The sequence below is a fragment of the Trachymyrmex cornetzi genome, unplaced genomic scaffold (genome assembly GCF_001594075.2).
Source record: "Trachymyrmex cornetzi isolate Tcor2-1 unplaced genomic scaffold, Tcor1.1 scaffold88, whole genome shotgun sequence".
NCBI lineage: Eukaryota > Metazoa > Arthropoda > Insecta > Hymenoptera > Formicidae > Trachymyrmex > Trachymyrmex cornetzi.
Window position 1 is genome coordinate 580,086 of NW_017300223.1, and position 14,688 is coordinate 594,773.

The 14,688-nt window shown below is 33.3% G+C and overlaps 4 protein-coding genes across 4 annotated transcripts in view; 1 reads left to right on the plus strand and 3 right to left on the minus strand.

Moving 5' to 3' along the window:
- hoip (NHP2-like protein 1 hoip) overlaps window positions 1-14,688 on the minus strand; it is a 24,071-nt gene continuing 9,383 nt past the window's right edge. The window contains exons 3-4 of the transcript XR_001940543.1: window positions 3,567-3,571; window positions 1-11 (exon numbers count right to left, since the gene is read on the minus strand). The gene's annotated coding sequence lies outside the window, so the exon portion shown is untranslated. The remainder of the gene's footprint in view (window positions 12-3,566; window positions 3,572-14,688) is intronic.
- LOC108769260 (developmentally-regulated GTP-binding protein 2) lies at window positions 3,515-5,608 on the minus strand. The gene is made up of 5 exons (XM_018520139.1): window positions 5,429-5,608; window positions 4,978-5,285; window positions 4,308-4,738; window positions 4,014-4,215; window positions 3,515-3,841 (listed from the first exon to the last, which is right to left on the minus strand). Exons 1-5 carry the CDS (start codon window positions 5,490-5,492, stop codon window positions 3,755-3,757), a joined length of 1,092 nt encoding a protein of 363 aa, XP_018375641.1. The 5' UTR covers window positions 5,493-5,608; the 3' UTR covers window positions 3,515-3,754.
- elg1 (enhanced level of genomic instability 1) lies at window positions 7,302-11,671 on the plus strand. The gene is made up of 6 exons (XM_018520136.1): window positions 7,302-7,774; window positions 7,856-8,376; window positions 8,463-8,779; window positions 8,995-10,135; window positions 10,284-10,698; window positions 10,880-11,671. The coding sequence occupies exons 1-6, from the start codon at window positions 7,463-7,465 to the stop codon at window positions 11,636-11,638; spliced, it is 3,465 nt and encodes a 1,154-aa protein (XP_018375638.1). The 5' UTR covers window positions 7,302-7,462; the 3' UTR covers window positions 11,639-11,671.
- Window positions 12,005-14,688, minus strand: part of eIF3l (eukaryotic translation initiation factor 3 subunit L) — a 2,820-nt gene continuing 136 nt past the window's right edge. Inside the window, exons 2-4 of the mRNA XM_018520137.1 lie at window positions 14,563-14,653; window positions 12,987-14,447; window positions 12,005-12,408 (exon numbers count right to left, since the gene is read on the minus strand). Coding sequence (XP_018375639.1) covers window positions 12,274-12,408; window positions 12,987-14,447; window positions 14,563-14,583 — 1,617 coding nt within the window. The 5' untranslated portion in view covers window positions 14,584-14,653 and the 3' untranslated portion in view covers window positions 12,005-12,273. The remainder of the gene's footprint in view (window positions 12,409-12,986; window positions 14,448-14,562; window positions 14,654-14,688) is intronic.

Sequence of the window (14,688 nt, forward strand, 5' to 3'; positions counted from 1 at the left end):
GATAAATCAAGCTCGCATTAAAAGATCATTGTCACTCTCGTTCCTTCTGGCGAAATGTTTTAATACTTCATTTGATGACGCTGCTTATTCGATGTACTACTTTCGTGATAAATAATACATTACTCAAACCGACATTGGATGTTTCGATCTTGAAGAGGCTAATTAGCAACAGTTGCTTCGCATATGGATGATTGGCGTTGTTTAATGCGAACGATCGCAAATATAAAATGATTACACTGATTAATTGAACAATCGTATTTTGTGTGTCGGACATATCCATTGAAAAAGACTTTCTTATGATGATTTGAATAAGTGTTCAATGTCTAAGTTGGCAATCTAGAAATACAAGTCGAGTACTTTCTGTGATGACTAGCAACGAAAATAAGATGGACAATTAACTTAAAGAGCGTATGTTAAAAATGTTAAAATTTATATTTTTCAAGAAATAATATTTATAAAAAATATTAATTACATGATTATAATAATTTTTTTTATTCTGTTTTGTCCAGATTTATAATTACTTGTCTCGATTAGTTACCTATGCTTTCTATATCCCTTAATAAGATAAACTTCACACATAAACTAATAAATCCATCCAACGATGTAAAACAGAGAGCGAGAGTAGATTCGTAAACTCTTCTCTTCTTTGAGAAGATTTCATTTGCTGCTAAAGCTTTAATCTGCATATATTTAATATTCATGATCTATATAATTTCAATATAAATTTTTTAGAAAGTAATCTAAAATCTAAATCTCTTGAAAAAATAAGACTACTAAACCATAGACATTTATAACTATCAGGATCACGTCTGCTTATATCTCGTAAAATGTCTGATTATCCGTATCTTTTATTGTATTATACTTTTGCTAAAAATCCTTTTTAAATTACTAAAAAATTTTCATATTTTTTTGTCAATATTTTTTACAAATCTAACGCGTGAATACAAAAATAGTGTTCGATCGATTTCCAATGATGCGTTTTTTGTTAATCGGACAATAATCAACATATTCAGCTATATTATAAAAAAAACCTTGATCCTGACTAACGTTAAGGACTAAAACGAGAATCACAGAAATGAAACGTTCGCCTCGAGAACGAGGAGCGAAAGCAACGCGCTCGATCGTCATCGGACCGGTCGATCGTCTAACTGTAAATACCGAGCAACTTCTTCCTGCGGATGGCATAGTAGTAGCTACTGATGGATCGATCATATACCGTCAGCATCCGCTCTGTCTAATGCCCGAAGCGACGACGCTGGATTTTTATACGACACATACCCGTTTGTGGAACGCTGGACGATTTCACGCCTCGAGACAGTCGAGATTACTCCCGATGCTCTTTGTAGATCTACTACAGATGGTTTTTCTCGTTCTTCTTGGAGTGTTTATCATATTATATTTCGTTTGCCGATTGGAAATATTCCGATAACTCTCAATGATGGACATTTACAGAAAAAAAATTTTATCAGGATATACAAGAAAACCTATTTTCCTTCATTTAATTCTTCATTTGATAGTCTTTGTTAATACTGAACGATATCTCATGTCTATTATCATCATGATAAGTGATGAGAATCTATAAAAGTCAGACAATAATAGAGCGCGATTGCATTTGAACAACATAGATCGATCTACGAGACAAACAATAATGATGTCCGATAAACTCACAATCAGGTTAATTGTGATGGCTTCGCACATCGAATGACATCGATTAGCTGCAATAAGATTAATTTCAAGATCATTATATTGTTGTAACTATGACACTGTAATTGTTCCTTTCATACATTTTTAAACTACTTTTGACATTTAAGCAATCTCAAAAAACGGCTGCATATATCGCTCAATATTATAATACATTTTTATTATATATTATGTACGTTTATTAACCCTTACTCAGTATTCCGAAATTTTCTTAAGTGATATTTATATGATGTAAACTTTAATTAATATGTCTTTGCTTCAAGTTAACATAATTAAATAAATTATTTCATTTGGTAGGTCAAAATCGAAAGAATGATTATCGTAATTTATATATAATATTATGTAGGTCATAAAAAATATTTGTTACATGTAAACCATTTTTTATAATAATGTAATTGAAAAAAATGTTTGCATTTATTGGACCCGTCAATACCGATTAAGATTAGCTACCCTTTTTTGAGTAAATCGTTGTATTTATATAAATATCTCAATAAAAATACAGGACTCTCAATATCAAATAATAAATGAATAGAGAGTTCAAAGGTCGAATGAGATTCAATGTATAAAAACTTTTTTTTTTTAAATAACGAGTATAATTACTTATTACGACCACATAATTGTACAAAAATGCAGTAAGTAATTTTGTGCGTTTTATATATTATAACTTTTTTACTTTTGTATATTTGAGGAAAGCTCAACTCGACAACCAAAACATGTAATGTAATGCGTTCTCATTAAGTATTTATTCGTAAGAAAATATATACAACAAATTTTTCATTTTTGTACAATTATGTAATTATAATAAGTAATTATACTCGTTATTTAAAAAAAGAATAAGTTTTTATACATTGGCACTTGCCCTTTGAACTCTCTATTTGTTTATTATATAAATATCTCACTGATAGTTATACAATTAAAATTTAAAGTAAATCCAAAGCCAGATATTTATTGATATTTGAAAGTATTTTCCTCCGAGTACAATTTTGATAATAAAAATCAAATTGAGAATACATTCAATGAAAGACTTCTATTATTATAAACTGATATCAGAAGAAAAAAAGATGCTCTGATCTGAATTAATTTCAAAATATATATCGACAACCATTTGAAATTTAAAAAAACTATTAAAAGAGTTTCGATTCTTTTTTATTATTGTACATGTATTAAATGTACAGTAATAGAGATAAAAATCTTCTGCATATTAACAAATTTTTGCCAAGGCGAAAGCATATCTGAATCATCTAGCACGAAATCCGCCATCAAGATATTTCCCAGATAGTAGTGGGCGCGTGAGCAGCGACGTTAAGATCCAGTGCAAATTGCTCGTTCGCGTGGATCATCGAGCTCTCAGACTCGTCGACTCTCCATTCTGGCTGGAATATGGGATTTGGTGTCACAACGAGGCAGAGAAGTAGTCCGCGGCTACGTGAATTAGTAATCAGGATGTGTGTCTCGCGCGAGTGGCAAACGCATTTTCGTATACGCACGCCCGCAAAGAGGTGGCGGAGAACTGGGAAGTGAGACAAGTGAGAGAGTGTGAGAACAGAGAGAGAGAGAGAAAGAGAAAGAAAAGATAAAATAAAGAACGAAGTGACGGTACGATTCACACACGCATTCCTCGCACTGTTGTCGTGCCGCAGGAACGCCATTCATTATTCATTGATACGCGCGCAAGGATTGCAAACAGATATTCGAATTGCTGTACTCCGAATTCTTCGATTGGAAAAATCAAATTTCCACATCTAGCCTGGTTATATACGCTAATTAAGAATTATCCCTGTATAATAAATAATAAATCCATATATTTCCCTTGTACTTAAATAATTAACATGAGTTACATTTGTTCTTACAAATTTTATTGGAACAAGATCTGCAAACCACACAAGCTTCTTAAAATAGGTAATTCAAATACATTCATCCTAAAACCATCAAATTTTATTCACGGTTTATTAGTGCAGTGTAGTTTGCTCGCACTTTTGTTGTACATGAAAGGCTAAGTAAGGCCTATATTGCTATTCACATTTTCTTATGGCTTTAAAAATTTTGTCGGAATTTATTTTTTCATTATTTGTACAACATCCTCATCATGCATCACATGTTGTAGTCCTACTCGTTGAGGTGAATATTTCGTACTTGTGCCCTAAAAAAAATAATATATAACATATACACACACACACGCACGCACGCACGCACGCACGCGCGCGCGCGCGTATTTAGAAACTCTATATTGTATTCTTAATTATATTGTTAATTATATCAAAATATAGTATATTGATATGCATACATAAAATTATGGATAATTAGTAACTTACCCACACAAGGGCATATTTAAATTGTTGGGCAAGAGTACGGTGAATTGCATGACACACATGCTCTACTGTCACTCCTTTCCTTAATATTAAACCATCATCAAAATCAGGTGGTTGTCCAGGTTTTTTTGTGTATACCCTTATCAAAGATAAGTATTCCCATAATATTTCCAGCAGAAAGTCTAGATTCAACTTCATATTACAACTGAAAAAAAATTATAAATAGTAAAAGATACTAAAAAAAAAATACAAAGTGTAAAAAAGAACAAAATATTTTTTAATGTTTTTTAATCTTACCTAACTACAACACTATTAGGTTGCCTAGCGATTCGATCGACTTCTTCTATCGATATTTGATCTATCTTATTATATACATAAAGACATGGCAAGTATACTCGATTTGCATTGATAACATCGATCAATTCATCTGCACTGTAGTCCTCACGAAATAGCACCTCGGCATTGAAGATTTTATATTCATGTAGAATCATTTGAACTAATTTTTCATCTACTTTTGTCAAAGGACACGTTGAGTTAAAAGCTAAGCCACCACCTTTCTTCACTTTAAAATATATATTCGGCTTTTTCTTATTGAGTCTTATCCCAACTGATTCCAATTCTTTTTCTAACAACTGCCGTTGAACGTCTTGTTTGGTTGCATCTAACATCATAAGTACCAAATCCGCCGTTCTAGCGACAGATATAACTTGCCTCCCTCGTCCCTTCCCCTATTCAAAAACACAATTCAAAAAGATTATTTGACATTAGGTCTGTTTTCTGTGGCTGAACCAGTATATACTTTTGGAGCTTAAAGTGAAATAGGTTTTGATATTTGTCACATTTGATATTTGTCGAAAGCGAGAAAGAGACTTTTAGTGCAGTCTAGTGCAGGAACAGAAAACGAACCAATAGTAATATGTAAGCAATGATTTTGTAAAAGATAATTATGATAGTCTGTATAATGTACCTGTGCCGCTCCTTCGATTATACCGGGTAAATCTAGCAATTGTATATTGGCACCTTTGTACTCTATAACACCAGGGATACATGTTAGGGTAGTAAATTCATAAGATGCGGCTTCCGATTGGGTGGCAGTCAAAGTACTGAGGAGGGTTGATTTGCCAACCGATGGGAAGCCAATTAACGCAACTCTGGCATCGCCTGATTTCAGCACATCGAAACCTTCGCCCTTCTCAGATTTTTTCGCCGGTTCTAAAAGCTGGGATCTATACTTGGCGAGTTTCGCTTTAAGTAAACCCAGATGGTACTCGGTAGCTGCAATTAAATTTCATGTTACATTTAATTCTCTTATCTCTTCGTATCTTTTCATTTAAGTTACGTGTCACAGACGCGATAATATTGAGAAACAAATCGGAAAGGTTAAGGGAGCAACGTGACAACGTCGGCCCAGTATTCACCTTTGTTCTTCTGCGTACGAGCAATCTCCTTCTCAATTTCTGAGATCTTTTCTAATATACCCATCGCGATGTTAAAACTCGTTCACGACAGTATTTATTACATTTACTGGGGAATCAACAAATTGCTCCGACTAGCGCGTGCAGCGATAATAATTTTCAGTGACAACTGGTGACAATTGAATTGACACTTTGACAGTAACAACAGCGCCGATCACATGACTAAAGTTTAAGAGCCTGCGCACAATAGGGTCAGTCTCACCAGAGAGAAACCTGAGAGAGGCCATGGCGGCCTTTTTCGCGTGATAGGCGAAAGCCGTACGCTAGCGGCATTTTTATAAAATGATGTAAACTACGTATCACATTTTCGACACTGTCGATAAAATCGTAGTGTCGATACATGGATTTGGTGCTAAATCCACAAATATAATATTAATTTACAAAAAAATGTTTTTTTAATCGGATAAGGCGTTTTTTATAGATTTTTGGATGCTGAAAACGATGCCGTGAGTTAAATTTCACTAGCACATCAGGTTATCGAAATAATTGAGGTTTAATATGCAAAAATGACTCTTTTGTGATATTTAAAATGTTTTTGTTAGAAAAGATTAACTTTATCTTGAAATTATAATCAGAAGTCATAAATATATTGTTTATCTTCCACAAAATGTATTTCTTTTATTTCGATATTTTACTTTTTACGTCACGTTAGGGCCTGCGCACAATAGAGGAACAAGAATTAGATATTAAGATTTCAACCTATCAAAAATCGTGATTTGATGCTAAATCCACAAATATAATATTAATTTACAAAAAAATGTTTTTTTAATCGGATAAGGCGTTTTTTATAGATTTTTGGATGCTGAAAACGATGCCGTGAGTTAAATTTAAAGGATTCAAGTACATATATTGAACTTGAACTTGAACGCGCTCAGTATGATAGATTTCCTAACCTCATCAACTTTAATGCTCAATATCTCGGATCACAAGGCAGAGCGACGCTTTTTTTACCAGATTCTTTCACGTGGACCGCAGCCATATTGAACTTGAACTTGAACGCGCTCAGTATGATAGATTTCCTAACCTCATCAACTTTAATGCTCAATATCTCGGATCACAAGGCAGAGCGACGCTTTTTTTACCAGATTCTTTCGTTTTATTAAAAAACCGCTTCGAATAAGCTTAATTTCATTGATTTTTATAAACTAAATGGCTGCGTTTAGCAGACTCATGCCCATTTCCACCAATGTAGATTAACTTTAATCTCGGTTCAACTTACTCTTTGTCTTTTTTTAATATTTAGAATTAGAAAAAGACGAAGAGTAAGGACCTGCGCACAATAGAGGAACAAGAATTAGATATTAAGATTTCAACCTATCAGAAACCGTGTATTCCGATGTAATCAGTTTCTGATAGGTTGAAATCTTAATATCTAATTCCTGTTCCTCTATTGTGTTCAGGCCCTAAGTTGAACCGAGACTAAAGTTAATTTATATTGGTGGAAACTGGAAACGGGCATCAACAGTTTTTCAATCGTTTTGTGTTTCTTCGCTGAGAGAGGACTATTCCTTTAAATCTAAAAATATAATCCAATCAGCGCGACGAATCATAAAATAGTTGCAAAACTGCTGAGTTTGCTGAACGCAGCCATTGATAAAAAGAGCTCTCGAAAGCTCTTAAAAGGGCGGGAAGCCGTGATCATGTCGTGCGAACATGTCATTGATGCCATTGTGACCCAGAGACGAGCAAAATATATATAAATATTTTATTCAAAATTGCAACGCGAAAGTAATTTTCATGAGTTTAATCGTTTATTATTAATGAAGAAGTCTTCGACACTGTGCATACTTGATACGTTCGTCAGATATCCGTTCCAGATTGTTTTATTCTCAACATCCGTTAGTTTTTCGTTGGAATATTTCCATTGCTTTTCGAGAAATTTTGAGGAAATCGAAGAAGAGAAAAGCGATGTACTACGTTCTTAACGGAACGAGAGACCGCAAATAAAACAGAAAAAAAGGATATTGATGTCAAAGTATGAAAGATATCAAGCAATACTTTGCCAATGGCAAGAATATCGTTGATAAGGAGACTGATACTGATCTAGGCAATGTAAAAAAGGATCAAGAACAAGAAGATATTGCAACAAATAAACACAAATGTGTGAGGATCCAGATATCCAGCAATGGTTCTTCTAGCAAAATGTGCGACATCGAGAACAAGAAAGATCTAATCGACAAAACACCCAGTCCATTCAATGGTGAGATAAACAACGGTGAAAGAACTTTGCAAGATGAAACACCAAAATCAGGTTTAACCGAGTCAGGCATAAAGCGTCGTCTTAAGAAGGTATTTTTTATTTTAATAAGAATTACAGTTGATATCAGTTTATTGATAAATTGCTACAGTTGGATTTTTCTTATTTTTAAGCATTCAAAATTCACTGTGGAAATAAACAGAAATCAGTCTGAAGTAACAAGAAATATCTCGCAAGAACAAAAATTAAATAATCAGATTGTTATGAATTTAAACGGTTCTCTTAATGACAATGTTAATTCTGAAGATGAAACTAAGTCAAATATAGAACTTTGCGATGAAATTGGTTCTCAGCGGAAAGAATCAAATGCTTTTCAGGTTCTGATGAATCATAGTAAACCAATACAATATAAATCACCGCAGCAATCCATAGAAGACAGTGAAAATAAAGAGAAATCAGATTCAAAAGAATTCAGATCTAGGTGCAAAGAGAAGCTCATAGCTTTGGCTGATAAAAAAGGATATTCAAGAAAAAAAATAGCTGAAATGGAAGAGGGTGAGAAAATAGAAAAGAATATTGAAAATCGTATAAGGTTCTTTAAGGGCGAGAGTAAAAGCAACACACATGAAAAAGATAGCTTTGAATTGTCGATAAAAACTAACAAACAATCTGGAAACTTACTAGATTATTTTAGGTAATATCTAAATTTATATTTACCTCTAATTTTATATAATATAACTTATATTGTTAGATTTCACTACTGATTTTTTTATCATATAGCAAATCACCCTTGGGGTTAACAAATAAGGATGAAAAATGTGTGTCTACTTTTACTGTAAAAGCAGATGTACATAGGACTGATAACTCTGATGTGTGTGTTGAACCTATGAGGAAGCTAAAATCAAATAAGAAATATCCTAATAAGAAATGTACGAAGTCAGAATTAGATCTTTCTACAATGGATGATATTCACGTCGTAGAGTCTGAAAATTTACTTTCTCTACAGCCAGTCAAACAAGATAAACAGAAACGAGAAAAACCTCGTTGGTCCTTGCGCATAAAATTACATTCTTCTGAAGATAACGATTCTTTATATGGTAACGTAGTACAATTACCATTATACATATTATATGTATATTTCTTTTGTATATATGTATATATGTGATGTAAAACGTAATTGAGTCTCCCAATATTTATTGGTTGATGGCAATGATTGTTTTTTCACACTTTGATCGCTGATTTTTATACTCTTTCAAATGAGTATCTAGCTTTAATAACACTGTAAAATTAACATTTATAATTTTACTTGCAGATACCGATGACGAATTGTTTTCACCAAGAAGCAAATCAAAGTTTAGTGCTTCGAGTAAATCTGGAAAATCCGTAAATATAGATAATAATGAAGTCTGTACGAAGAATCACAATCGACATCTTAAAATGAAAGAGCGAAACAAGGAAAGAAAAGAATTAATTGTAAAAGATAGCAACATTTCAAACATCGTCAAAGATGCTCCTAATGGAAACACTGATTTTAAAAAATCAAACAGTGCTAATAAAAAAGAACAGAAGATTAATGAAATAAGTGAAACGGTTATAATAATTGATGATTCCGAATACATGATCAGCAATGAGAATATTCTGAAAAGAAAACCGAATGAAAAACTGGCACCTTTATTCATTAAACGACATAAAATAGATCCAGCAGTCACAGCAGCAAGACGTTTATTCCTACAATCGGATATAATCGATGTAGAGAACAAAAATACAGACCATAAAGTAAATAATGGCATACCTGTATTACCATTTCCTGCTATCAGTCATATTACACAATTAGAAGATGAGTCAGACTCGATCAGATCTGAAATAGAACACAAATTTTCGATGAAAATCGAGAAACAATATTTGCCTTCGATAGATATTATTAATTATAAATATATTACTAATTGTAGGGAAGCATCAAAAATGATTAAAACAATTAAAGGACCCGTGAAAGAAAATGTGGAGCAAGTGTTATCAGAAATCAAGAAGCTTTATCCAGATGTTCGGAGAATGTGGGAGACTATATCAACAATTAAGGGGGATTTGGAAAAGAAATCGCCATCTCCAGAAGATAGAAAAACGCGAGCGCATGAACGAAAGAGAATGTTAACAGAGAATATTGAGACCGAGGAAAAGCAATCCCACAATTGCGCATGGACATACAAATATAAACCGATGAGCGCGCAAGAGATAGTTGGAAATGAAGAAGGTGCGAGTAAGCTAAAGGATTGGTTGAGTGGCTGGAGAACATCTTTAACAAAGGAGGACGATGACAGTAGTGGTGATGAGTTTTATTCCTCAGATTGCAGTTCCTCGTTCAACATTGAAAATAATCAGATTGCTGTCTTATTAGGGCCACATGGCAGTGGAAAAAGTGCAAGTGTATATGCGATAGCGGAGGAACTAGGCTACAGGTTGGTAATCATGACTCAAAGAAAATATATACAAAATAATCTTTAAATTATATTAAAATAAATTCAGACACGTTATTTCTTATTCAAAGTAAATTGAAGCTTTTACACGTTAGATTATTCAAAGTAAATTAAAGTTTTGCTTTTACAGCGTAATTGAAGTGAATGCATCTTCCAAACGGACTGGAAAGAGAATCTTAAAAGAATTAGAGGAAGCTACAAAGTCGCATAGAATTAAAAAAAGTAAACATAAATCTCCATTCGAACGAATCACAAATGATGATGAAACCTCAAAGATATCACAAAATTCGTTAATTCTTTTGGAAGATATTGATCTTATTTTTGAAGAGGATGAAGGATTTGTTTCTGCCGCATATCAATTAGCATCGAACACCAAACGACCAATTGTTATGACATGTAGGAACACGTGTCCTCATTTGAACAAAATGGCACCACAACAAAACAAAGTTTACTTTCATAAAGTGAGTGGTAACACAGTGTCTACCTTACTGGAATTAATTGCGCTTGCAGAGACAGGTTACAGGATTCCGCCTAATTGCTTAAGGGTAAGTGATCTTTAAATTATAATATAAAATTTATTCTAAAGAAGTTTTTTTATGAGAAGAGAAATTTGGAAATATATAGAAATCATAATATTTAAAATTTAACTATTCTATTGAAGTTACGCAAGTTATACAATCTTCTTATTATTAAATCAAACAAATAAATTTATTTTTCATTGTTTAGAAATTACTGCAAGAAGGCGACTTAAGACAGGCATTGCTCCAGTTGCAATATTTACTATTGTCAGGTCTACCGGTATTATCACAACAATCAATGATTGCAAAGTCGTTGCTTTGGCAGGACATGCAACGCTATTTATACAAACCTGCGATTAAGCTAAACAAGAGGCATAAAACAAAGAAAACTACAAATACAAAAAACTCTAATGATACATATATATTGAACAATTTAGCGGAAGATTTGGACAGTTTATCTCTAATGTCGTCTTTAATTGATGTCGAAGATACGACATTAGACATGTCAGAGGAGAAAATGCAACCTAATTTATCCTTAGCTGAAAATATGTCTTTCTATTCCACCTTACACGATTTGAACGCGGATATAGCGGATTTTATAAACAGCCAAATACTGTATAAAAACTTTGATGCAAACGAGCATGTGCAAAAAAATCAAAGTAACATTATTTTGAGGAAGCAGTTAAAACAAGGAGTGGATTTAGCGTTATCGCACGTTACATCTATGTGTTTAGATCGACGAATCATGGCGTTAGATTATCTTCCGACTGCGCGAACAATATGCCGCGCAGAAGAATCTCGCTCGAGTATAAATTACAAAAGAGGCAATAGATTTTTCCATTATCTGCACAGTCTAAAAGTGCCGAGCGCGTCGATGAAACCAAATATCTTAGCTGCAGCATGTAAAATGTTACAAGAGGGAGGAAATAAAACTGCATCCGTACAGAAAACCATCACTATTGACTGATACTCAAGAGAGAAACCTATATATATTTTTATACACAACAATTTTGCTGAATTTTAAAATTGCTATAAATTGCAATCAATTCATCGATATTTTAGTTTTGATATGTTATTTATGTTTAATTACAAAATTATGTGTATATAATGTCTTAACACATTTTGTTGCTTGTTGGATATAAAATATATGTAATATTGCTATTTTCTTTGCGATGGTTTTTCTTTCTCTTTAGTAATTAAGTTTATTAAATTTCAAAAATACAAGTATATTGGCATCTGCAAAAAGTTGGATATATAAAAAATTGCATTAAAAATAACTATAGTGACAAAGGAAATGTATGTATTCGCAAAAGTTGATCTTTCACAGGTATATTATATTTTTATCGCATGTTTAGCACTAAAAACAATTTTATTTGCCTACTGTATATAAAAAATCATAAAACACTGAATATAAATGTAGATTTTTGTACATTGCGCATTACACTATACTGCCAAACACGAATTATATACACTTTATTGTAATGGTTTCTGGAATATCTATGACAAGTGTTTCAATAGAAATAAATATTTATTTTTGGAAATTTTATTCCTCTTTTGCGAACGTACTGTCAAGATGGTTAATAATTGTATAATAATATACAGTTAGATTTTTATATGATGCAACTTGCGATTCAATTCTTCAAACTTCAATATTTTGCGAATAAAAAAGTCTCCATAACGATGCGCTACCTTCGTATCGGCGATGTGAATCATGTCATGATCGATATAGAAATCCAACTGAAAGAAAAAGAAACGATTGTCGTGAATATTTTAATTTTTAATTAATAAACTAAATATTAAAGCTCGATTGAGATAAATCAATACAATCAAATAATGTCTATTTAAGCCAACACAGGATGACAAAATGTGAAGATTGGTTTAATTAAATTAACATAATTAATAATCGCAGACGTTTCGATCCTATTTTGGATCCTTATCAACGCTTGTATATAAAACGTTAACAGATTTCAGTCATCTAAGAGTAGTAACGCGATGTCATCGTACTTCCTGGTATATTATACAATAAATTTATTGAGTCGTGGTGAATATTTTAATATGCATCTATTTTTATAATTTCATCAACTTAAATGGTAACAATGGAGAATAAATTAAATGTGAGTTAATTTTGTTTTGATCTATGGCAAGCAAAAATCAAATTTTTTCAAAATATAACTTATATATTTTATTTATAAAGAAAATGAGTTATTGAAAAAAACATGAAATATATAAGAATACTAGATATTTAGATAAGTTTTATAAATTATATTTTTGAATACAAGTAAAAAAAAATATAATAAAACAAATAAAATAATTACTTCGGAACCGGATTGGAATTTTCCGTCTAGTCCTGATGTGCCTTTAGTCCAAACAATATTTTTCATCTTGTGCTTGAAGCATAATAAATGAATTGTTAATGCGTTGACTTCCTTGTCGAGATCCCATCCCTCAATATCGGATCTAGTATTATTTCCCATAAATGTGGCCAATTTACTTAGTGGCAATGTTGTATAGAGTTTCAAATACGAACGAATAGTTGGCAACATTTTTTGTTGGACCACTTCATCCATGAATACTTGGGTTTGATGTTTGATGGCTTCACGGACATAGTCTTCATTAGGATTATCTGGATTCGGTGATGTAAGGGATAGAAATTTGGGACATGCAAACACAAAACAATTTTCAAATTCAGTAAGATCGCCATACTGCATCTTGTACATTTTTTCATGGTAATTCTTATCCCGTAAAGCCTGTTGCAGGCCTTCATCTATACACTGTGGATGTAGAACCAGACATATGGCGAGCAGATGATACATCTGTTCGGTCTGCTTGTTGATCTGATCGTTCTGGTAGCTACGGGTGGCAAATAATTGCTTTGTACGTTGAATGTACAACAGAATACCAGAGAACGTTCTGATTGCATCTGCGTAACGGCGCATCATCATGTATGCAAACCCTACATAGTATGCCGTCGAAATCTGACAACCAGGTACATGAGAATATGCACTTTTCTTGTAGAGTTCCACATTTTCCAAGACCTTGATGGCCTGATAATAATCACCTAATAGAGAATGCAATCTCAGAAGACCGACAAGTGAGAAGTAGCCAAGCATCTTGTACAAGGAATGTCTGCCAAAGGCACCAGCTACAGAATCCGGATCACCGCCGCTCGCATATACTTCCAACTGGCTCTTTATCTTTGACTTGTCAACCAGATAATGCAAGACATTTAATACACATAGAACATCCCAGATTTTATTATGTGCATTCAGATTCTCGATCTCATCTGGTGTCTTATTGGACAGATTGGCACGATACTGAGCAAAAGACTGAAACTGATAGACGAATTCGTCAATGAGTTCCCACAGCCATTGATCGGGTAATTCCAGTTGTACTGGAGTGTCAGGATGCAGAATATAATTGAAAAGATCGCAGTAATTATAGAAGGAGTTAAGACGCTGCTCCAGTGTAGGACCCTGCATGCGTGCATATATGTGACGATAATAAAGCTCCTTGTAGAGAGTGAGAAATACTGCATCATTGTCAACAATGTGAGCAATCGTCGAGGCGTCCGGCCATGGCGACTTATCAAATAGCTGCTCCGAAATCTTAGGAAACGAGTTCTCGTACAAGTTCTGGATCTCAAAGATCATACCCTCGTTGATACAATTGCGCAGAAATACCAAGAAATTGCGCACCACTTCGGGCACTTGCCGGTAGCTAGGTCGATCATACTGATCGTGCACGTCTGGCGGCCCGTAGTCGTCGTAGGCGTCATACTGAAGAGAAATGTGTGTACATTAAATTAGATTGAACACAAATAAAAGCTAAAATTAAGAATACTCTAAGATTTCGACATTGTAAAGTGAAAAATAAGCAAATGTGAATGTGTACCTCGTTATAATCGTCGTACATTTCTGCTGGAAATAAATGTAACAAAAGAGAGAAACGTAACCTCTCCTTGACAAGTACGGCACGGCCACTTCTTCTTCTTCTTCTTCTTATTACTTAATGGCTCCC